Source organism: Carassius auratus, chromosome 37, assembly GCF_003368295.1.
Source record: "Carassius auratus strain Wakin chromosome 37, ASM336829v1, whole genome shotgun sequence".
NCBI lineage: Eukaryota > Metazoa > Chordata > Actinopteri > Cypriniformes > Cyprinidae > Carassius > Carassius auratus.
Window position 1 is genome coordinate 15,869,858 of NC_039279.1, and position 24,556 is coordinate 15,894,413.

The 24,556-nt window shown below is 34.6% G+C and overlaps 1 protein-coding gene across 2 annotated transcripts; it reads right to left on the reverse strand.

Annotated features, from left to right (window-relative positions):
* Positions 1 to 631: 631 nt before the first annotated feature.
* LOC113056349 (phosphatidylcholine:ceramide cholinephosphotransferase 1-like) lies at positions 632 to 24,057 on the reverse strand. Of its 2 annotated transcripts, none has more exons than XM_026223086.1 (6): positions 23,897 to 24,057; positions 6,932 to 7,731; positions 5,467 to 5,584; positions 3,631 to 3,784; positions 1,915 to 2,081; positions 632 to 1,826 (listed from the first exon to the last, which is right to left on the reverse strand). In XM_026223086.1, exons 2-6 carry the CDS (start codon positions 7,639 to 7,641, stop codon positions 1,653 to 1,655), a joined length of 1,323 nt encoding a protein of 440 aa, XP_026078871.1. In that variant the 5' UTR covers positions 7,642 to 7,731; positions 23,897 to 24,057; the 3' UTR covers positions 632 to 1,652. The 2 variants fall into 2 exon arrangements, with proteins under 2 accessions (XP_026078871.1, XP_026078872.1); XM_026223087.1 differs by lacking the exon at positions 23,897 to 24,057 and adding an exon at positions 8,291 to 8,547.
* Positions 24,058 to 24,556: the final 499 nt, after the last annotated feature.

Genomic DNA, 24,556 nt, shown 5'->3' on the forward strand with positions numbered 1-24,556 from the left:
ACCTTATTACTTTCCAGGAATCTTCAGTTCATCTGTCTAGTAACGTCTATCCATAGAAACATCCATTCAGTCACTTGCATCTATCGAACTTTTGCACTTTATTCATTTCTTGCAGTTGTCAGTTACTCTTGTCTATCCTTTTAATAAAACTAATTTTATTATAATTGTCGGCAATACAGTAAGAGGCTCTACAAGTAAAAAAAAAAATTGATATACAGTCTACCAAACTATTTAAACAAGCATTTAAAATCTTTTTAATACCATGGAATTTTTTTTTTTTTTTTTGAATTTAGACCATCTATACTCTAACTATACAAAAAAAAAAAATCCAGTAATCATCGGCGAACAGCACATTTTAGTGCCATCCCACAGACTTTTACACTTACTGTTCCCTCCTGGTGGAATGACCTGCCCAACTCAATCTGAGCAGCGTAATCTGAGTCCTTAGCCATCTTCAATAAACAGCTGAAAACACATCTTCATTTGACCCTCGAACTCTAACAATCTCTATTCTCACTCTCTAACACTAACATGCCCTATTCTTTTCATATGCTATCTTTTTGTCCTCTCTTTATTTACTACAAAAATAGCATGTGCTAAATGACAATGTAAATGTAATCAAGCAAAGCTGTTTTGTGCTAATAATTTGTCATTTATTTGTTTGTAAATGGACGAACACCTCCTACTATTAAATCACAATATAGCAGCTTATTGTATTGGATGGTCAATGGGACAGATCATCTGTTCTGGCTTGTAGAAACGATGGATCGCTTCATATCACGTCAGTCAAACCCAGAACATTCAGTCAGAGCCGTAAAGCAGCAGCTGTCCGACAGACAAACAACGTGCCAAAAAAACATTCCACAGACAAATACGAAATAAAACGCAACAAAAACATAAATAAATACATTCCGAAAGCAACATCAGAGAAATGGTTATGGACAAAGGAATTAGCATTGCTGACACCGTCATGAAAATACACGTACTTCGAGGTGAGTTCTGTTTCAAGCATATTTGGGACATGAATCTGCAAAGGGTAGTTACAGCACGACAACCCCGAATATGAAGTACAAAACACTGAAATTAGCTTTGAACGAACATAACTACATTACTACAGTTGACCACCTGAACACTGTTCGCCCCCAACTATTAAGGCACTGAAGAGCATTCGATTATCCAAACGATAAACATCTCCTGTAGCTCTCGAAGTAAAGAATTAGATAAAAAAATAATTATATGCATATAAACCTTGTCTGACAGCACGTTTTATTTAGCGGATGATTAGAAAAATGCAATATTTAGTTTGTCAAATTGCTTCCTTGAAAAGATAGCTTTGTGCAAAGGGGCAAAGATACTCTGACACATTGTCACGTTTTTCTGGAAAATAAATAACTTGGCATTTAGTTTGCTGGCTTTTTCTTGTGTTTTTTGTTGGTGCAATGCAAAATGATACTACAGGCCAACACAAGCCCAATAACACAATTAGAGAGAAGAAAATCACTGACAGTGGTTCCTCCTACAGCCATATTGTTCTCAGTTTTACATCCAAAACCAATCCTGTGAGGAATGAGATGCTTAGTTAAAGGGATCAGGCTTGTTCTGGCACTTTGGACACATGTTTTGGAGATCCAAATGGAGCATTTGCACGTTAGTCAGTCGGAGTCTATCCGTGTGTACTTCACATGGCTCCAATGCAGCAATCGCCATGAGAAGGGCTTCTGGTAGCTGCGGGGGACGACGGCGGGAACATTGTTTTCCAGGTACCTGAAAAATCGGTACCACCATACATGGGTGAAAAAGTTGGTCTGGGACGTCTCTTTGAGCACCTAGAAAAGATGCAGATGAAGAAGGTTCAAATAAAACAAGCTGACACAGAGCTATGAATGGAACTGTTGGCATGTGTGCTGTACGTACCTGTTGGTTGGCCATGGTGTGATACCACCAGAAGAGACGTGTGGTGATGAAGTAGGCCACGACAACATCAATCGTGTAGTGGTCATGAGCAAGGAGGATGCAAAACAATCCCACTGCACACAGAGCCCAACAGCCCCAGTGGTACCACCAGAACCGTCTAGGAGAATCTGTGAGGAGCAAGAAAATTAGGGCTCTTGTCATGAAGAACACAGAATACAGACTATTTGCTTCAGGGCAAATGCAAGGAGAACAGCAGTTTGAGTCTACCAAACAGAAAATGAATAAAAAAAGATAAAAATCTACTGATAGCAAGCAAAACTTACATAAAGTCATCTCAAAATGTAATTTGAGCATTGAGCATTTCAACACATTTCTGTCCAAACTGTCAATGCTGTAATGTCTCAAAATAGTGAACAACTATAGGTGTAGATACAGAAGAGAAATGGAAGTGATTAATACAGCATACAATTATCTACTGATTGGCTTCATCACTCCGTCTCCTCTCCACCAGTAAGCTGGTGTGTGGTGGGCGTTCTGGCGCACTATGGCTGCCGTCGCATCATCCAGGTGGATGCTGCACACTGGTGGAGGATGAGGAGATACCCCCTGTCTATGTAAAGCGCTTTGAGTGCTAGAAAAGCGCTATATAAATGTAAGGAATTATTATTATTATTATTATTATTATTTTTTAGCACAGGAACTAAACTTTGCAAAATGAGATTAACTTTTAGATTTATTAGATATACATGAGATGTACTGTACATTAAAAAAAAAATAATAATACACATTATGTGTTTGGGTTTGACCCAGAGGCTTTCAGTGTCTCAAAAATACCTATTAATATAATACTTCATAAAATATATTTAACCTCTTTCCCATCTTTCACACACTTTTTGGACTGAATATTGTTAATAAACATGAACATTAACCCATAGTGATCCACTGACCCCTAGTGAACCATTGATAAAGTGAAACTTCATGCAAGTATAATGAGTATATTTTATCTGAAAACGTTGTAGAGTAATATTTATAGAGCTATGTTACATAGAATATTTGAGGTTTCATAAATGTAGACTATTTTGAACTCATATTTTCTATCATGATATATACAGTATATCAAGAAATTCAAATCCATCGATTCTAACGGATTCTCAATTTAAATTCTCAAATGTTCTTATTAATTTCACAGGATATATTCCAATAGAATTTTGTGTGTATTAAAATAATATTCTTGCATCAGAATGTGTTTCCTGTAGTTCATGTAAAGTTGAAAAAAAATTGAAATAAAAAAGACGCAAATGTAGTAATAACATGTTACTAAAACAGTAACAATAATAAAAAAAAAAAAAAATATATATATATATATATATATATATATATATATATATATATATATATATATATATATATATATTATATATAAGGATATATTTGCAAAATCACAAATTTTTGAGAAAATATTGATCATGTAAATACATATATAAAAAAATATGGTTTTGGTTGACAAAAATTACATAACTACTTTAAGCTTAGGTTTCATCTGATCCAAACAGAGACAGGAATGCAAAAATCCTAATCGCCCAAGGCAATAAAAGTTATAAAGCATCATAATATTCAAATACTTTTTGGTCCAACTGTATAACCAGAATGTGTGTTTCAACTGTCCACTAGAGGATGGTGTTGTTTCAAATCTCTCCTCACAGCAGAGTTACTCACACTCCTTCGTGAAGAGATAAGTGAGGGTGAGCATGACTGTGTGGCCGCTGTATAAGTAGTCTCCACACATGTTATGAGAGCCTGTGATGGTCAGGCCTCCTCCGGCGATCAATTTCATCACCCGCCGCATCTGAGATTCCCAGTCACCATACAGCTGCCAGGAACAACAGAACAACATTAGCATCATGACATTCTCCCATAATTCCTTAAAACCTCCATACACTGCTTGTCATATTTTGTCTCTACGAACTCAGCTCGTGTTCATGTCGAGAGCCTAAATCAACAACAACAAAAAACCTTTGAGACTTAACATAAAAGCAAACACCCGCTCCTGGTAAAAAAAAGTTCTTGGTGTATTGTCTGGCTTTCAGCAACTGCATTCAACAGGAAAACAGGTTCTATAAAGGACTTGAGGATAAGTGTTTCCTGCAGGTCCCGTGGTGTGGATTTCCTGCCTTTAATGCTGTGTGTTCATATCTCATCAGTTACACCAGTGCACTGTCAGCATGGCAACACTAGAGGAGTTGCACTCAAAAAAACAAACAAACAAAAAAAAAAACCATCATATTTCATTTCACAATAATATTTCTCATTCTTTCCGATAAATGCAGACTTAGCATTCATATAGTCTGGAAAGTGTGCCAATGATGGAGAAAATGGTTCCCTATTAATTTATAAGAAGAAAATAGCTAATTACCATAGATTTCATTATTTGCCATATTCTGAAACTTACATTGTTTTCTTAATTGACCCTAATATTAACCCTTATATTATATATTGTGATTTAATTTTGAGTAACTAGCATAGGTTAACCTAGAATGTTTTCTTGAAATCACATGACTATTTATCATTTAGGGTGGTGAACATGACTGCAAAGCTTCAAGAACCTGAGGTGTTGTGGAATGGCGTTCAAATATTGTTAACTGACAAAAATACTTTTTACCCATTACAAATAAAAATAAATTAAACTAAAATAGTAGTCTGATTACACTAGTCTGATTTTTAAAAGTGCATAACTATTTTTAAAACATTTGATTTCCACAAAAATGTGAATTGATATTTTAAATATGTATTAATTTTTTTGTGCGCGCGTGTTTTCCTGTAGAGGTTTGATTCCCAGGAAAATTCAAACTGTACAAACAAACTGATACAAATTTATGTTTTCAACACAGTCTACATTTCTTGTAAAAATTTAAATCTAAGCGTAAAAACCCTAACAGAGTAGTTGAGAAACTTACATAAAAAAAAAATATTTTTGGGGGTCTGTCTTAAACCATGAAATTTGCAGATCAAACTGCCTCGCTAACATCACAACAATAAAAATACATTTTGTACACAACTTTCCAGGCATATTTACGATCCTAAAAATATTATTTGAATAATATTTTATTAATATTAAAGCAAAGATAAGAAAGCATCATTCCAATAATTTTCTCATTTCTTAGAATAATGAATGCCTTGCGTGTCGGTAATGATCATTTAATGAAAATTGTGCTTAATTGATATTAAAATATTATATAAATAACGTTTTATTCATATAAAAGTAATATGAACAAAATGCCTTTTAAATATTGCATTACAGTAACAAAAAGAATATTTTCTTTCATTGCGGTAATGATCATTTAAGTGGAAATTGTGCTTAACCATCATAAAAATATTATTTAAACAATATTTTACTCAAAATATTCTCTTATGTTTACTGATTTTATAATTCTTTGCATTACATGAGAATAATATTTTGTTAAATTAATGATAATTTATGAAGGTTTAACAACGTTAAAAAGTAAACAAGTGATATGAGAATGGGAAAGGAGAGTGAGATTATGTTGTATTTACCTTAGGAGAGCATTTGAAGTGCATGCCAGGAACTGGCAGAGTAGTAATGTACATGGTGATGCACCTGTAGAGGTAGAGTGTCCCGACTATGAAGAAGAAGCGTCGGCCAACAATCGATCTGTAGAAGGCAGATGTGGTGGTTTAATTTAACTACCGTACTACGAGTTTGCGTCTCACATGTCCAAACAAGTCACATTTTGTCACAAAATATTAGACTTGGTTTATTACTGTTTTGAATTGTGAAAGTACGATCATGACAATCAAGCACATTTTCCTCTTGAATTCTCATTACCATAATGACATCCAGACATTTTACATGACGATTCTCAGTGATGATTATATAAAGAAATACAGCAATTCTTGGTCTTTTTTTGTTGATTTTTTTCAATCACTAGAGTAAAGAGAAAAGTTTTTTGCATTATGGTAATGACAATATAAAAGACAATCATGCTCATTTAAATAATATTTTATTCATAATACAGCTATGACAATAAAATATAATTCAAATCATTTTTACTGCACTACAGTAATGAGAATTACATTGTCCTGCATCACGGTAATGATTAATTGTGCTGAATTGACAAATTTAAATATTTGTTTTATAAATTTTTAATTTTATCAAATACAATTTTAAATATGATTTATTTGTCGCATTACATCAAAGTTTTTTTTTATTTCATTACAGTAATGATAATTTAAGTGAACTTTGAACTTAATTATGAAAATATTATTTAAACTAGTTTATTCAGAAAACAAGAAATTTTAATATTTTTTAAGTTACAGTAATGAGAATACTATTTTTCTTGGAATAATAATAATTTTAGTAAAAAATAAATTGTGCTTGTCACAAAAGTTATATTATTTAAATAATATGTAATTCATATAACATTTAGCATATTAAAATCTAACTTTTTGCAATACAAAATTGTTTAATTGCCACAAAAATATTATTTTAATATATTATTCATATAACAGTAAGAACAGTATTATTAATATAACATTATTCATATAATCAAAATAATTTTTTGCATTATGGTAATTATTTTAATATCTAATTACTATAATGCAATATATATATATATATATATATATATATATATATATATATATATATATATATATATATATATATATATATATATATATTTTATTTTTTTTTTATTTTTTTTTTTTTCTACATTACTCTTGAATTTTATGAATAACATTATTTAAATATTTTGTGACAATTAAGCACAACTTATTCTAATCAAATAAAATATTATTCTCATTACTTTATTGTTAATTTAAGCTAAAATGCACAATTGTCATGAAAATTATGTCTCCTCACGAAATAAAATATGTATTATTTGTTTCTTCTGAAATTGAAGTAAACATGCCTGGGACATTACAGGTTTTATGAGAATCACCTACAAACAGCATTCATGAATGATTCACATACACAGTGTGTGCTACTTAGAAAACTCACTTGTGTTTTAAGAGACTCAACTGTATAATCCACAAGACCATCAGAATCATTCCGTTGATCTCGCATATAGTGAAAGCCCACTCCACACGATCGAAAAAGTCAAAGAACTTGTCAGGGAGTGGTGGAGATGCCTCCTTAGGAGGCACACGTTCATGGACCACAGAAATAATGACGGTGGTCAAGACGAAGCAGCATAAGGCATAGACAAAAGCCACGGCGGTCTTTCCCCACTCAGGAGGAAACTGCGGAGAAGCTGGCTCTGGTATGTGAATCTGCACCAGTTCCTTGTGGAAACCATTCACCATGCCATTCTGGTGAGGCTTTCCGGCACTCCCAGCATTCCCGTTATGATTCAACACCATGTGCCCATTGGCATGTCCATTCTTGTGGACGTCGATATGATGCTCGATCTTAAGGGTCTCAATCTTTTCCAAGAGCAAATGACCACCGTCTGATGTGACCCTGGAGAGGGGTGACCTCTTGAAGTCATCCGTCGTAAGACTTAACAAAGCTGGTCCGTCGTAGTTTCGTAAAGGTTCGGAGTATTCCTGCAGGCCCTGATCGGTCAGCCAGAGCGAGACCTCCTCCTCTGACCACGACGCTGCTTTATTCATATCAGCCCTTGAGCTTGTAGAAATGTAATGGAGACTCTGACATAGGCACACACTGCTATGAAACACAAAGTCTTTCTCTGAACATGCTCTTGACATGTGAAGGCCTCTAGGGAGGAACGGCTCACAATTTTCAGATGTTTAATCCAAATATGACACACATCTACAGCCTCTTCATAGATGTCTGTCCTGTAACAAAAAAGACAAAAGCACATTTATTTCCAATTATTTCCACCAGTATTATCTTAGTATCATTTAGATAATATTATAGAGAAACTATAGGCGTACTATTATAATATACATTCCGCTTTAATGTCATTTTAAGTGGTTGCGATTTTGTTGTTTCTGTCATTTCTATTTTTTTTGTTCTTAAATATCTACATTGTTTTTATTTATTACAGTCTTAGTTTTAGCTATGTTATCACGCAAAGTTAAACTAAATGAAAATGAGAAATGCTGCCTTGTAAACTAGATAAAATAAAGTTAATAAAATAACAGTAAAATCATTTAAATTATGAAATAACAATTTATATTAGCTTCTCCGGCATTTAAGAATAGGCTAATCCTGCTTCAGACCTTTAAATGTCTTTAAGATGAAAAATTATTCAAATGCATTTCATTTTTATATGTACAAAACAGCAACTGAATGAAACAACTCAATATTCATAGTTAAAAGAGTGCAACAATGTGCAGACAACTAACGTTATGAGACAGGTAAGAGTTTAAAAGCATGTGAAACTGTACTCACAAACTTCACTTTCCTCCAGAGTTCAGCATAATTTACATTCACAGCAGAAACTCTTTAAAAAGAAACTTTTCCAAACTACATAATCTCAGAGCCATAGAGTCAACACAGCAAACGTGAACCACTGCTACATTGAATCTTTGTGGATTGCAGAAAGAAGAACATTTATTTCTCTGAACGGCTGCGAGCTGGAGCAGAAACGCACTGATCAGGACCACATGCATCATCTGACTGCAAGAATTCCAGGAGCTGTGGAGTGTTTCCCCGGGTGTGGCAGGGCTGTTTACATTACAGCAGTAGGGGGAAGGGAACCATCTATCTGGCTTGCATCTGTGAGGATGTCTGCCATGAGCTCATTGATTACCCCTACATAAAAATCATTTTGAGAAACTTTACCAAAAGTCTATCTAGTGCTTGCCCCAAGCAATACTCTAAAGAATGTTGCTACACGGTTGCCAGGGTATTTAGGGTGAGTCAAAAAGCCTACCCTAAAGTCTCCATATATTATGATATGGGACGGGCCTTCAAGCTTTTCCGGTGGTTTAAAAATAACAATAGCCAATGAATCATCTGTTTCCTGCTTCATGATATCACAGTACCTAAATATTGCTCCTTCAAAAAGAGTAAAGTTCAATCACTTTCAACCAACTTTGTATTTTTACTATGTCAGTTTAATGAGTAAATGAACAATGTGTAAAGTCCTCCAGATGATGCTTCTTATGACTATGACTTTTATGACAACTAAAAATCGTACTTTTGCATTTGTTTTTGCCTTACACACTGATATTCTAATTGAGCCCAGTGGATTTTGGTTGAATTTTTTTATAATTGTTTTTCACCACAGTTGTTTATTATGCTCTTTTATAAGGTCTTGATTGTGTTTTGGGGGTGTACTAGAACTAGAGCTCTCATTCCAGGCTGTTCGAAAAAACACATTATTTTTCATTATTACAACAACTCTCTCCCCAGTCTGGTATGAATGGCTCGAATAGTTACTGTATCAAATGAAGGCCTGCCTTCTGAAATACGAAACGTGCTGTGATTGGTTAGCTGGGTCAGTGTGTGTTCTGATTGGCACTACTCAATGCCTGGTCGGGAAATGTCATGCTCCTTATAGTCAATTCTTCATCATCAGTTAGGAAACTAGGTGTGCTATTTGATAGCAATCTTTCCTTAGAAAGTCACGTTTCTACCATTTGTAAAACTGCATTTTTTCCATCTCAAAAATATAGATCTAAATTACAACCTATGCTCTCAATGTCAAATGCAGAAATGTTAATCCATGGGTTTATAATGCTCAAGGTTAGATTAGATTGTAATTCTTTGTAATGCAATGGGTGGTTGTTCAACACGCTTAATAAAGAAACTCCAGTTAGTCCAAAATGCAGCAGCAAGAGTTCTTACTAGAACCAGGAAGTATGACCTTATTAGCCCGGTCCTGTCAACACTGCACTGGCTCCCTATTAATCATATATAGATTTTAAAATCTTGCTTATTACTTATAAAGCCCTGAATGGTTTAGCAACTCAGTATTTGAATGAGCTCTTGTTACATTATAATCCTCCACGTCCGCTGCGTTCTCAAAACTCAGGCAATTTGATAATACCTAGAATATCAAAATAAACTGTGGGCGGCAGATCCTTTTCCTATTTAACACCTAAGCTCTGGAATGACCCACCTAAAATAGTTCGGGAGGCAGATACACTCTTGCAGTTTAAATCTAGATTAAAGACCCATCTCTTTAACCTGGTTTACACATAACATACTAATATGCTTTTAATATCCAAATCCGTTAAAGGATTTTTAGGCTGCATTAATTAGGTAAACCGGAACCGGAAACACTTCACATAACACCCTATGTACTTGCTACATGATTAGAAGAATGGCATCTACGCTAATATTGGTCCGTTTCTCTCTTATTCCGAGATCACTGTAGTCACCAGATCCAGTCTGTATCCAGCCCAGATGGTGGATCAGCACCTAGAAAGGACCTCTACTGCCCTGAAAGACAGCAGAGACCAGGACAACTAGAGCCCCAGATACAGATCCCCTGTAAAGACCTTGTCTCAGACGACCACCGGGACAAGACCACAGGAAACAGATGATTCTTCTGCACAATCTGACTTTGCTGCAGCCTGGAATTGAACTACTGGTTTCGTCTGGTCAGAGGAGAACTGTATATACCTATAAGATGAATAAATACAATTTCACATAGAACCTCACATTGCTAGTGGTGATTTACACAACACCGTTTTCAACTAATAACAGAAAACGTTTTATTCATGGCTGTTCATTTACACGACAATAGTGTTTAGGGTGTGAAAATGCATACTGTTAAACGTTCACGTTAAACGTTTCAAATTGCAACTCTGTGTGAATTGCAAAAACCTGAATGTGAAAACGGTGTGTTGCTTATGTGGCACTGCGCAGGCATGTAGTGTTTCTTTACAAAGTGACATTGCCAACTACTTTTTTTTTAATGGATGGTCACTTTTAATTCACTTCTTTTGGACTGAAGCTCTACAACACCTGCTGAGTAGGGCTGGGCGATATATCTAATGATATGATCATGCGCATCTAGTCAGTAAATCTGGTTCCGTGATTACCGCTAAATCACCATCAACTGGTCAAAATGCACAACAGCACTGTATGCTGCTTGAAAGACAGGTGTGCGCTCTGATGTAAACAAGCACACATGAGAAGGAACACCTGAGATGCTGTATAAAAAGCACATTCACTCTCTGACAGCAGATGGCGCTAAACTGCAGAAAATGCAGCCTTTACCCTGGAAACCCTAAAAATAATGCAGCTGCTACTTTTTAAAACATATTTAAATAATGTTAAATAGCCATTCAGATGTGTATTCTATGGTGTTTGCCATAATACTTCATTATTAAGACTTAATAGGCAATTTTTTTTGTTTTTTTATCTGAATTACAACATGCCCTAGTTATTTTTTGAAAGTGTTTTTATTTAATGTTCAAATTACACTTTACATTAGGACTACATTAGTTAACATTAGTTAATTCATTAGTTAAACTGCCAATGAAAAATTCTTTTGAACATTCATTTATCTTTGGTATTCCAATATTTAATAACATGTTGTTAAAATCGAAAGTTTCAGCTGTGTTATTTAATGAGCTAACATGAACAACTTGTTTGTTTGTTTTTTTTAACAAAGATGAATATCTTCTGTAGCAAATGTAACTATTGCTCATTGTGAATGTTAATGGTTAACTAATGACTAATAACTTTGTATATCTTTCTGTACTGCTTTATTGTAATTAAATGTTAAGTTGTTTTTGTTAAAAGAAAAAGGTTATTTAACCCGTTATACTGTATTATTACTTTTTTACTAAATTTCAATACTGTGATAATAACGTTTACCGTGATAAAAGCAATAGCAATTAATCGCAACAGGAAAATTTTATCCCGGCATATCCCTAGAAAGCAGCAACATATGATAAATAGGACAGAACAAGAAACACTATTAATAATCTTTCATTGCGCATAAAAGTATTATAATACTTAAGGCTCCAATAAAGAGCATGTGCAGAATGATGCCCTTAAAACAACAGTCAGTATTGTCTATTAAATACGTGCCTTCGTTTATTGAGCTTTTTTTTTTTTACAGTTTTAAACCTCATTTACGGTGCGCTCTTGAAGAGAGTTTGATCATTTTGACTGTAGTAATTGAACTGCTGAAATTGCTGAATGGAGGATGACACACAGACGCAGCGGGGAGATGAGTTTGTGAACTTTAATTGAATTACTTAAATATTCATCTGTACCTCGCATTGAACTGGAATGGCCTCAGAACACTTGAAATATAGTGAAGGAAAACTTTTTGGTGTTTTATGTTTTTGTGCCATTTGTGGGGCTCTATAACACAATAACACAGACTATACGTACAATATCAGAATTGGATCGGTCTCGTCTGACCGATACCAGAGCCGCAGAGAATGCCAGTGTTCGGGGCAGATACTGATACTGAGTATCTGATTGTTGCAACCCTAACAGTTATATAATATATATTCATTTGTCTTAAATATAATTTTGTTTAAAAAAGTCACTCGAATCGAATCGTAAAATCCAAATCTTGAATTGATTCGTGAGTTAAGTGAATCGTTACATCCCTACTTGAGAGCGAGTAATTTATGGCCTTATATACATTTTTGGGTGAACTAACCCTTTAAGTATGAGGAATATTAACAGTGATTCTTGACGTAGTTCCCACACACACAAACAGTCGACATGTTACAAATCTTACTGTGAACAATTCACACTTGTTCACATTACATTTCTTACAAAAATGTTTTTTAATTGTATGTTTAATCAAAATGCCATTACTAGAACCTCTGGTGAAACAGCATTGTCCCTGGTGACATATGCAGGATTTCTCCAATCATTTAATCTGCTTAAACCCCACACCTTTCTGCAAGCACGCATCATCTGCTTCCAATTTTGAGTGCCACGACCACATCTCAATTCCCATTTAACAACAAATTAATAAAAGTCCCAACCCGACATCGCTCTTTTTTGATAATCCACTTGGATGTGCATCAAAATTCAGAGGAAAAAAATCTGTCACTACTTCATTTTCATTGCGACGATAAAGAACGTTTTTGCGAATTGGAATTAAACCCAGTCCATGCTACAGTTCATTTTGAATAAGGACAATTTAGACAGACACTGCTCAACAGACAAGTTCTTTTTGTATTTATGTATTTATGTGGTTGTAAATTTGTATTCACAGAACTTGTGATCTTGTTTCCAGGAAAATCGTAAATCAAACTGCAAATGTGCACAAGAAATAATGGGAGGGATCTTTATATCGAAAATGCCACACACTTGCAAGGGCCTTCCTTCCTGCAACAACATGTTGCTGAGTGCAAACTATGTAACACAAAAACTGCTTCAGACATGAGAAACACTTCCCCATTTTACAGGAAACAGAAGTATATATATATATATATATATACAAGATTAGGTGTAAAGAGAAGTGCAAAACTTTCAGTTATCTGCAATGCAAATTAAATGAATATGCAAATAAGAATGGGCCTAAATGAAAACAGCTCGCATGCAAAACTTATATCAGCGTATAACTGTGGTTTCCTCTGAAATCTCTCAACCTCACAAGCAAACAAGTATCAAATAATTACTGATCAACTGAGCGAGATCAATGCATTGAAATAACAATGGCACTATTCTAAAACAGCTGCTTTGTCAACGCTAAGAATATATCATTTTGATTGGTCACATCATATCAAGCATATTCATGGTAAACTATTAGACTGGACTAATATTTTCATGTATTTTTGTCATATACTGCCGACTGTAGTAAAAATGGCCTTGGAGGGTTTCAAAATGAATTTGATGTAGCATTTGATGTATGCTATACTGACAATTTTAAAGAAGGTTAAAGCAAAAAGCATTGCTGGAAAGAACAAGAAAAGATACGAGAGCTGGGCCGTGCACGTGCCAACCACACACCGCAGCTGCAGGCAATCATTAGTGGTGGTGGTTAAAAAGAAATGTGAAGGTTGCTCTTTCTTGTGGAGAGTGGAATATGAATGGAGTACAAAGCTATGTTTACAAAATAAATAACAGTTTAACAAGTAAATTCTGTTTACATTTTAATGCACTTTGCACAAATAATACCTACTGTTTGTAAGAAAAATACCACAGGTATGTTAGAAATGTTGCATAGTTAGCCAACAAATTAAATTGATTGCAAATTAATAATAATATAGATTATAACTTTATAGTGTATTATAACAGTTGCAAAACGATTTTTTATTAACCTTTTTTTCAAGATTTTTATGATTTAGATTTATTATGTTTATTGGAAAGGCACTTTTTATATTGTCAAAAAAATATATATTAATAAATGTAATAAATTTACTACTAAAGCAAAACATTTACTAGCAGTTTAATGACACAAAAAGTCAAGTATTCAGGGTGCTTTTCTAATTTAATGCAAATTAAGCTTTGATTGACACACATATAGAATTCTTCCCTCCATATTCAGAGGGGTAAAAAGAAATGAGCGTTGTAACCACTGAATAACAAAATAACTAAAGTTTAGGACTGTGGGAGGAGCTTTTAGGGCTTTAAGATATTATTTCAAAAACTTTGAATGAGTAATCCATTTAAACAAGCAAACAATCTATTGCAACACCCAATTGTCAAAACCCAAGAATGATAATCAACAAAGAACAAACCAAACCACAAACATTTCAGTTGCCACTGCGAACGATAACAACAAATTAAAGATTATTAGATTTGAATTTATAGTTTTACTAGACAGAATTGCATTGTTGTTCTGACAGCACAAACTTGATTATATTAAGTAAGATCAATTACATAAAAAAGGGTCACTAAAGAGGTATATAAAGATGTGGAACAATGTTAGAGAATGGAACATTTAACTCCATGATCATCATTAGAGCCAGTCACCTGCTCTAAATCATGTAATCTCATGTGCTTCTTTCTTTGCAACATCAACTGTCATGAGTAAAGCTATACATTAACTCGATGAATTAGTTTTTCCAGAACAGAACTGCTCAACTGTTTAGTGACTAGAACAACCGTAAAACAATAATCTGGGTAATCATATACAGTGTTCAAACAACAAAACATGAGGTTCATGTATTATGAACTTATAATTTTAGTTTATGGCTTTCAGTTATAGCTACTGAATGACATAAAAGGACACTCATTTTTTGTTGACTAATATATGTTCAACCTAGAATGTGATCATATCTAATCACAGGACTAGGATTAAACTGCTCGATTTATATGGATTCATTTTTATGAACTTTTAAGTTTTGGTTACTTCTCAGCTTTCATTAAATACATCAATTTGGGTTCTGAAAATTTACTTATGGGTCTTCAGTCTTATGGGCTTTGAACAACATTAGGGGAATGGACTTTTTTTATTTTTTCATTAACTATATACACCAACTATAACAAATGAAAGTGTCAGTCAGCTATTTATCAAGTCAATTTTTGTTTCTTTAGCTTTAATTACCCTAAATACCATACTTTACATATCTTCAGGTTAGGGGTGGGCAATATAGCCTCTAAATTATATCACAATATTTCAAGAATATTTGCGATAATGATATTAATGATGAAACAAAACATAGAACAATGTTTTATTGGTGATCGCAGCTGGCAGGCAGCAACATTTATTAGTGCTAACAAAATGAAGGGCATTTTTCATCCTTTTCCAATGAGCTTCGGTCATTGATGACAGACTACCTAATTCAAAGTAATCTCGCATCACCAGACCTACAGAATGGCGGATAAAGGTCTGGAATCCATGGCAGGTTTCACTGGCCAATGACCGCCCATGAGGCCATTTGACCGACATGTCAAACAACCAATCACAGTCTGTTTCGTTCAGCGTCACTTTTCAGGGCGCGGAATGGTCGCCACAATAACAGACCAGGGAGTAAAACTCTCTGACGTATTTAAATGATTCCATGCCTCAAACTTTAAATATTTGACATTCTTTTCTATATTGTTTAGTTGATCCTTGATGTCACATTTGTAAACTGGATGGCTTTATTTTTGTTTACAGGTGGAACGTTAACGAACGCGACACACACGTCTCACAGAAATCCTGTATAATGCAACCAATCCGATGACGACAGTTTCCACTTTGTCCCATATGCATCAGACGTTTAGCCAACATTCCGTAGGCATGACATCTGAGGCTGAATTCAAAGTGTCTGCGTCCGAAAGCCTAGGCATCAGGCTTGTTGCCTATTTGCCCTATCAGGCAATGACTTTGCAGGCAGCGTTACGACTCCAACACGGCCACTCAATGCTTGTGTTTACACTCTGCGCCACTTCGCTAAAGATATGTGCCGCGCCTATTTTTGACAGTAAGAGTGTGCACTCGAATATGCTCTAGAACCGCTCTCGCGATTCTTTGATGTCATACACCGATCAGTCTGAACACACCTGTTGGGTTTGGGGTGTTGTTTATGTTGTGCGTGCTAGGGAATGTAAATGCACCATATGTCATTGCGTCACTATATCCTTGATATCGCAATTTGACACTTTTTATAATTTAAAAATATATACTGATATTATCGTGGACGGTATGATATGGCAAACCCCTATTTCAGTTATCTTTAAAAAATTACTTAATTACTTTGAATGAAACAGAAAAACATGAACAAGACCACAATCGTGTCAAATTTCAGACAAACATCCAGGTTTATAGTGAACTGTGAGTTCTGTGATGTTTGTTGTTTTATAAAAATAAAAGATCAGATGCAACTTAATCCTCATTATACCCAATACAACACAGCACACTGTGTGAAATATTGTATCCCACAATACAATGCCTCCATATTGAACCTTCCATTTGCAATATGCAAGATAAACCAGTAGTCATGGAAGATTTTATGACATCCCTTTCTTGACTCATTTTGTGATCAGGCTATCAAATATTAACTGCGGTTAATATCTATAATGCGGTTAATATCATCTATAATGAAATATTACACATTCAAAATATCTCCTGTTATATTTACTATTAAAAAATAGAATAACTAATGTCACAAAAACGATGATGCAAAACATATCAACATATAAGAATCATGTACTGGCAAATGTTTAACTGGACATTACCACACTGTTCACTCAACCAACTTTACAAGGTGCATCCTGGGATGCTTTTTAAATAGTATTGAAGGAGTTCACATACTTGACAGCTTTTCATAAGTAACCACACCAATTAACTTGATGATAATTAAAAGGAAAAAATTCCACATGTATAATACTGTGCAAAAGTCTTAGGCCACTAGTTTTTTCAATAATGTTAAGAAATGTAAACTGATATTTACTACTGACACACTACAGCAACATACAGAAATAACTGACTAAAAATATTTGGGGGGTGAAAATACTAGTGACCTAAGGCTTTTCCACAGTACTGCAATTTTAGGAAGTTGCTTCACTCCGTAATCCAGTTACTTAGTTACTCATTACAAAAATACAGTTGCTATAACTACTGTACTGCTGTATTTATTTGAGCATGGCACACACGTTACACTTTCCTGAAGATAACATTCAGTTAAAACAGTTAAAACTTCTGGTAAAAAGGGACCTAATAACAATGCAATCCTCTAGATAAGATTATTTCTTTAACCCATCTATAGAATTCAGACAGACTTTTTTAACTAAGGTGGTTTTAAGTTACTGAGCAGTTTCTCCTGTTCAAAGCAAACAGAAGGTGTAAGACTGAATAAAAGTGTATTGTGTGTCAGCTATTTTCACCTGCTTTATCTAGATTTGTACAAGAATGGGGTAAAAAGTTTTATGAATTGCCCACTCAATTTAAAACATAAACATTTGAATAATTTATGATAACTAGAGCTGTGGCAACAAAAATGTGATAACATTACATAAAAATTTACATATTACTAATCATCATGCCTTAATTCAATTTAAGGAAGTCGATTGAGCTCACAAAACTGTTCTGAAATCTTTCTTGAATTAGAATGATCTTGTTTTGTGTGCGTGTGTGCGTGCACGTATGTGTGAGTGTGTGCACACACACACGCGTGTGTGTGGGAAAAAAGTCAGAGGTTTGGAATGACATGGCGCTTAAATGATTGAATACATTATTTTTGCTTAAAAAAGTTGTTTGCATCTTGTTCCTTAAATTTCTCTACTAGGCTATTAAATTAAATTACATCTTTGTAATTTTGACACTACCGATTATTTTAAACTGTTAAATGCTAAGTTAAATAATTAAGGTTACATGCATTTATGTCCTGCATTCTCTAAACAGTCTAAACTTCAGATGCAGATTCTATGCCATCTCTGCATAGCAAACACAAATTTTGTTGATACTGATTTCTTTTGATTGGTGACAGTCCTAAAGTGTGTTACTAACTGAATTTACTGATTAAACATAAGAATTTGACACAAAAGATAATGCATGCATTTAATTAGTTAGAAAAAAATAGGGTTTGTAAAGGTAACAAGGCCCATAAAAGGTAAAAGTCTATTTTAAAATGTTGGAAAATTTAATTACTGTTACTCCTGCAAAGAAACCACAGCATAGAATATGAAGATCATCAAAAGCTTTGGGGGTCAGCTGTCCACGGCAGTCCAAAACCGGTCAAAATACCAGCACAATATCACCCTCAGCAAAATGTGGTCTAATAATCTTACTGACAAAATTCCAGAAAATACTGAGATATTATGACTATTTTTGTCATTTTCACACATAACTACTGTAAACTGTTTATGTTTTTATCAAAATAACTGTACCTTAAAACATAACATCTAAGTAACATTGTATTTTTAAAATACTTTCTCCCACTTCCTGCGCACATATCTTCCATCCCGAATTCAGCTGTCCTATGCCACAATCAGCTGCATCATGTCCCATGAGAGTCTCACTGGAATCTTCCCATTCAAACATACATTCAATGTTTGTTTGTTTTCCTCAGACATACAACATGTAATTTCACAGTTGCACAACATTTCAAATGTTCATTGTTTATACTGTGGCATAAACATTCTTCAAGTTCCTGGGCCAGCCATGAGCCATGCCTTTCTAACAGCTGCTAAAATGCCAAAAGAACCAGCTCAAAATCCAAAGTAGAAAAACCCTCCATTTCCAATGCCAAGATACTAGTTACGCAACATGATCCTATTCCTGTAGATCAGATTTCCTCTCAAAAGTGTGTAGTGTGCAGTCAGGCTAATGTGATTTCAATTAGAGGGACGTTCCTGTAAAAATATATATTTCTATCCTTTAAACCAGGGTTTGCCAAACTGGGGTTCAAGAGAATACTGCAGGGGGTTGGTTAGTAAGTAGATTAAAATCTAATAATTAAATCACTAAAAATTTTTTTAAAAAAAATTATAATCCACCAATACATCAATAATATAACAAATAAAAAATATATTATAAATAATTACTTATAAATAATTAATTACTTGTATTTTAATATATTATAGTTTATTTTACTTCAAGCACTCACTTGAGATGGGAAATGAGCTTGCAATATAAATATCCAAAATTAAAACAATAAAGCAATAATAACAATAATAATAACAACAAAAATCTAAAAATGTATGTTGGTATTTGGGTAAATATTACTGATCATCATTGTTATATGGGTGCATACATACACAGGCATATATGAAAAGGCTGTATTGCGTTGTTTTGCTATCTCCCAACCCCAAAAACCTGGGAAGTGAAAGGTTAATTAAATGTTCAACTACTTTAAAACTACTGCTGATGGGGAAGGACAGACCACAATAGACCCATTGAGTCTCTGAATCACTCTCTGTCTTCTCTGAAACTCCTCAACACACACATTCCATAGGCTGTAACTGAATTAGCATTACCAACATATCTTGAGTTCACACCAACAAACATGAGCACAAACTTGGAAGCACTTCAAATCAAGCAGCTCAAAAAGTCGGATATCAAAGTGGGAGATGCTGCTTTATACGGATACATTTTTCTGCATGCTTGACTTTGCAAGGTGAAACAACAATTAGAATTGCACTTGTTGATATGAGTAATAAACACACTTGTTACTACATGTAACTATGAACTTAAGCTTTATAAAGCAAAACCAATGCTTGGCTTCTGTGTCTGATTTGGGCAATTACTCCAGTGTTGACGGGATTACCGGTGTTAAGCAGCTTCACCGGTTACGTCACATGACCACTATATTACAATCCTGATTATTAATAACGATTATTCTATCCTGCTGAAAAAAAATAATTTAAAAATCTGGTCTGCCAGCCTGACCAGCTAAGGAAGTGGTCAAAACCCCTCTAAAACCAGCCTTCTGACCAGCAAACACCGGGCTGGATGACCAACTAAAATCAGTCAACCAGCTTAGGCTGGGTTTAGGGTGTTTTTTGTTGTTGTTGTTGTTGTTGTTGTTTTTGTTTTTTCAGCAGGAAAATGCAATAACATTTCATGTGTCCTTTAACTAACCTCAGCTGACAATACACTGACTAAATTTAACCAACTATGATGATGCAATACTCATGGTTTTGGTTAGTGTTTTGTCATCAGTATTCACATTACATTTTCTAAGTGACAATTTGTTCACAAACGGGAAAGCAACATGCACAGTAAAAGCTTTAGAAACTCTTAATATGAATTCCAACAATTCCAATTTATGTACATGTTTCCCCATTTTATTATCACAAGTAGGAAAAGCGCATTTATTCCTCAAACACAACAGATCCATTATTGAAACTCAGTGAAAGTTTGATCATGGCACATTTGGTAACACAAACAGTACAAATGGCTTGTGAAAAAACACATATAGTATATATGACACCTTTATGTAAGCAGAATATCGCTGTGGAGAAATCGCTAAACTCTTATGTTTTCATATCATCAGCAGCACTTGTTCCGTCATCTGTGAGTGTTGCAAGATTGCATAAATTAAATTAAATACCAGGAAGAAAGAGTTTCATTAAAGGAGAAAAAAATTTGGGGGGGGGGGGGGGGGGCTTAAAGCTATTCACATCTGGCAACCACAAGCATGAATGCTAGACTTGTTATCAATGAAAGATAACGCAAACGCCAAATTAAAAACAAGTTTCAGGACAATCAAGGGCACCTAAGTTGTGGTATTGCCGGCCCGAGACTCGAACCCACAACCCTAGGGTTAGGAGTCAAACTCTCAAACCACTAGGCCACGACTTCCCTTATTAATGTTTTTTGTTCCAATCTTAATGTGAACAAGACTTTCCATTGTCTGGTCCTTCAGTGTTGGTTTAAGGTTTCAAGACTGGACCTCATTCACACGCTAAGAGTCTTTGGGGAGAGTCAGTTTCTGGCCTTTCCAACACTGAGAGCTTCATTATGAGTGCCTCAAGAATAACAGCCACATACAACCACAGGATGTAGATCAATTACTTGTTTTTATTTTTTGAGAATCATTTGTACCTTTTGATTTTATTGCATTTGCCCTACTTTTTTAAAAATGTAACTCTTTGATCACAACAAAATTTACTGTGTTGTATATTTCTGTGAAAAAAAATATGCTGGTCAAATCACTCGCCCGAGCCTAAATGGTTTGTCATTCTTTTTTTCTTTTTTTTATCTTTTGGTACCTTTCTGTATTTTTTCTTAAATATGCTTTACTGATCAGCAACTCAAAAAAATTGTCTTAAAAACAATAACAACAAAGAACCATGAAACTATTGCGATGCTGCCTGGAAGGAAAAAAATAATTGCCCAATTATAGTTTAAGGTGAAGTCTATTTTGCCTTGTTGCCTGTACATGTTGCATACGGTTCAAAATGCTTAATAAATCTATCCATTAAAGGGGTCATTAACTGAGGAATCAAAATTTGCTTGATTTTTCTGACATGTAAGAGGTCTTAGTACTTTAAAAACATCCTGTAAGTTTCAGAACTCAAAACCACGTTAGTCTGAAATTTCATCGTTTTGACTGTAACCGAACGCAACACGCAGTTTGATTGCTGAATGGAGGATGACAGACAGCCGCAGCAGAAAGAAGAGTTTAGGTGAACTTGAATGTAATTATATTAATCTGTACCTCACATTGAACAGCTTCAGAACACCTGAAATATAGTGCACAAAAATGTTTTGTTGCTTTATAATGTTTTTGTGACTTTCGTGTGGCTCAACAATAACATAATAGTATACGCACAATATCGGATTTGGATTTGTCTTGTCTGACCGATACCCGATCCGCAGAAAATGCCAGTATCGGAGCCCATACCGATCCTGAGAATCAGATCGATGCATCCCTAATCCACAGCCATTTGACAACACAACAGTTTCCAATGTAAAAGTCTATACTAGAAGCATGTGTCTCCACACAGTGCGCATGTCTCATATTTTCCATAAACAGACTGGAGCTCTTGGTTATAAAAGAGTCAACAACCACAGAGACAACGTCAATAACGAATGCCACTCTGTCCTTTTCACAGGAACTGACTTTTTATACAGCAGGAAACGGCTTTATGGAAAGTTGAGTAACTTTCTGCATAGAAAACACGCAACAGCATGCAAACAACAACTTAACATTTCTGTAAGTTTCTAGTTTAGCCCTATGGGACTGAAGCCCAGCTGCAGGCCTTGAGTTTCCAGTGACTTCCAGAGCGAGCACACACACACAAACACACACACACACACACACACACACACCTGAGAGACATCCAATTACCCAGAGATCACCACAGGCTACAGTTTTCCCACCAGCTAATAAATGTATCCTGCTTAATCCTAATTACATATATTCATTAGTCATCTGAGAACGCCTGTACAGAAACCAGCTAGACAAATGCAGCATTATTTCAACCGACAAAACCAAAAACACCATTTCTACCCGAAACATATGGTTTATATTTCAGCCATGCAGCTAAATAAACACTATTATGTAAGATATTAGAGGTTTTTTTTTTTTTTAAGTTAAACAAATATAAATTAAAATGCAATACAAAACTTTTTTATTTCCCAGCCAATTTCATTTCATTGTTCATGCCATTTTTTTCCCCCATTTTCATCCTCATAACACCCTACAGTCAGGTTTAATTTATTAGCATTAGTTAAAGTTTTTAACAAATTTATTTTTTTATTAATTTAATTATTTTAAAAATCAACATTTTCTAAAAAAAAAAAAAAAGTATTAATCTAGGTTAATGTATATATACACTATTATACAGGTAATTTGAGTGTGTTCATAATACATGAACAAATATTGTTTATACAACTTAAAATGTATAAAATGAATTGAACCTAATCATAAAGTGTTTTGCACTTCCAGCTTATTTTTAATAACACTAATAATTTAACAGCACTTGTTTTATTAGACAAAATAGTATAGTTTTCTATACTTATAAATGTATTTCATACTTAATGTCAGGATGCCCAAACTTGCTTGTAAGATTTAAAACTATTGATTTAATTTTTCATTTATAGTTTTTTGGTTGGCCACTTTTCAGATTTTAACAGTCACTACATCATATTTTTGGTTGAAAATGTTAAAAGAAAAGTGCAAAAAAAAAAAAAAAAAAAAAAGCAATGCAAAAACAATTCCATTTAAAATACAAAAATCCATTATTATGGGGTTCCTGCTGGGTTCCTGCAGGCTGAAAACAAATACCTGATATTTCATGACATTTACAGTAGACAGTTATGCATGGCACAGGAACCTGTAGCCAGGGGCTTTTCTAAAATTTAATCAAACTGAAGTAACTATAAAATAATAAAAAAAAGGAAGTCGTCGTACCACAGAAGATGCTAGTAGGCTAGCATTTGCATCTTGTGAGAGATTCAAACCCAAATACCATCACCGTGCCACCTCTCGATAACACAACATAAATCAAACATTTCCACGTTCATGCACACGCGCCGTGATGAATTCACAACAGATGAAACAACAAAATTACACCAGCAGCTCTAGCATGAATGAATCCGAGTAACTGTACGCATTCGGAAAGTTGCGACGATCAACAGATGAAACATTGTATCCGCTGTAATCGCAACACCATTCAAATGTTCGAGTTTCGGCTGTGAGACTGAAACGCGCGCGGCGAACACAGTGAATGGATTGCATAAAGCCTTACCACGAGCGCTCGTCTTCACAAACCCACAGGACTCAAGTGCCTTGAGCTTCATCTTGGAGAAGCTCCCTTTGAAAGAGCCTGCAGACGTAACGAAGCGTCTCTAGGCCGCTCACTACGCATGTGTTGGGAGCTGCACGGAAATCGGGGGGAGCAAAAAGGATGAGAATGGGAAAATCGAAGTCGTGCCATATCATCTCACAGTTAATGAGCTGTTGTCTGCAGTTGAAAGCAGTTATTGATTGTTTTTTTGTTTTTTTTCTATTGCGGATAAAACGTCCTGCCATAGTCCGTGACTTATTGCATTATTTTTTATTGCATATAAATAATATTACCTATATATTATAATATATCAAATAAATACACATGCAACACACATATTGACGTTTTATGAATAGCCTTCTTTATAATATAACGTTAGTACGCCGCATTTAAAACATTTAATAGCCTATAATTATATCCACGAAATAGGCCGTTAGTCTAAATGTAATTTGTGGTCCATTGCTCCATCTTCTGGACAGTTAACGTATGAAGCAAGAAGTAGCAAAATTACACTTAAAATGTAGCCTATAACCTATGAAAAATGGTAATGAGGTTTTCAAAACGGAAATGCAGGCTATCAGTATTTAAATGTTAATATTCTATTCCGTATGTGCAAAGTTT

What these genes read in the sequence shown, in the direction of transcription:
- LOC113056349 (XM_026223086.1), bottom strand. Translation starts at nt 7,641, where the DNA reads ATGTCAAGAGCATGTTCAGAGAAAGACTTTGTGTTTCATAGCAGTGTG. An exon ending in ACTTCAAATGCTCTCCTAAG is followed by an intron (nt 3,785 to 5,466) that starts GTAAATACAACA and finishes TGTTCCTGGCAG; the next exon opens with CTGTATGGTGACTGGGAATC. An exon ending in ACACCATGGCCAACCAACAG is followed by an intron (nt 1,827 to 1,914) that starts GTACGTACAGCA and finishes CATCTTTTCTAG; the next exon opens with GTGCTCAAAGAGACGTCCCA.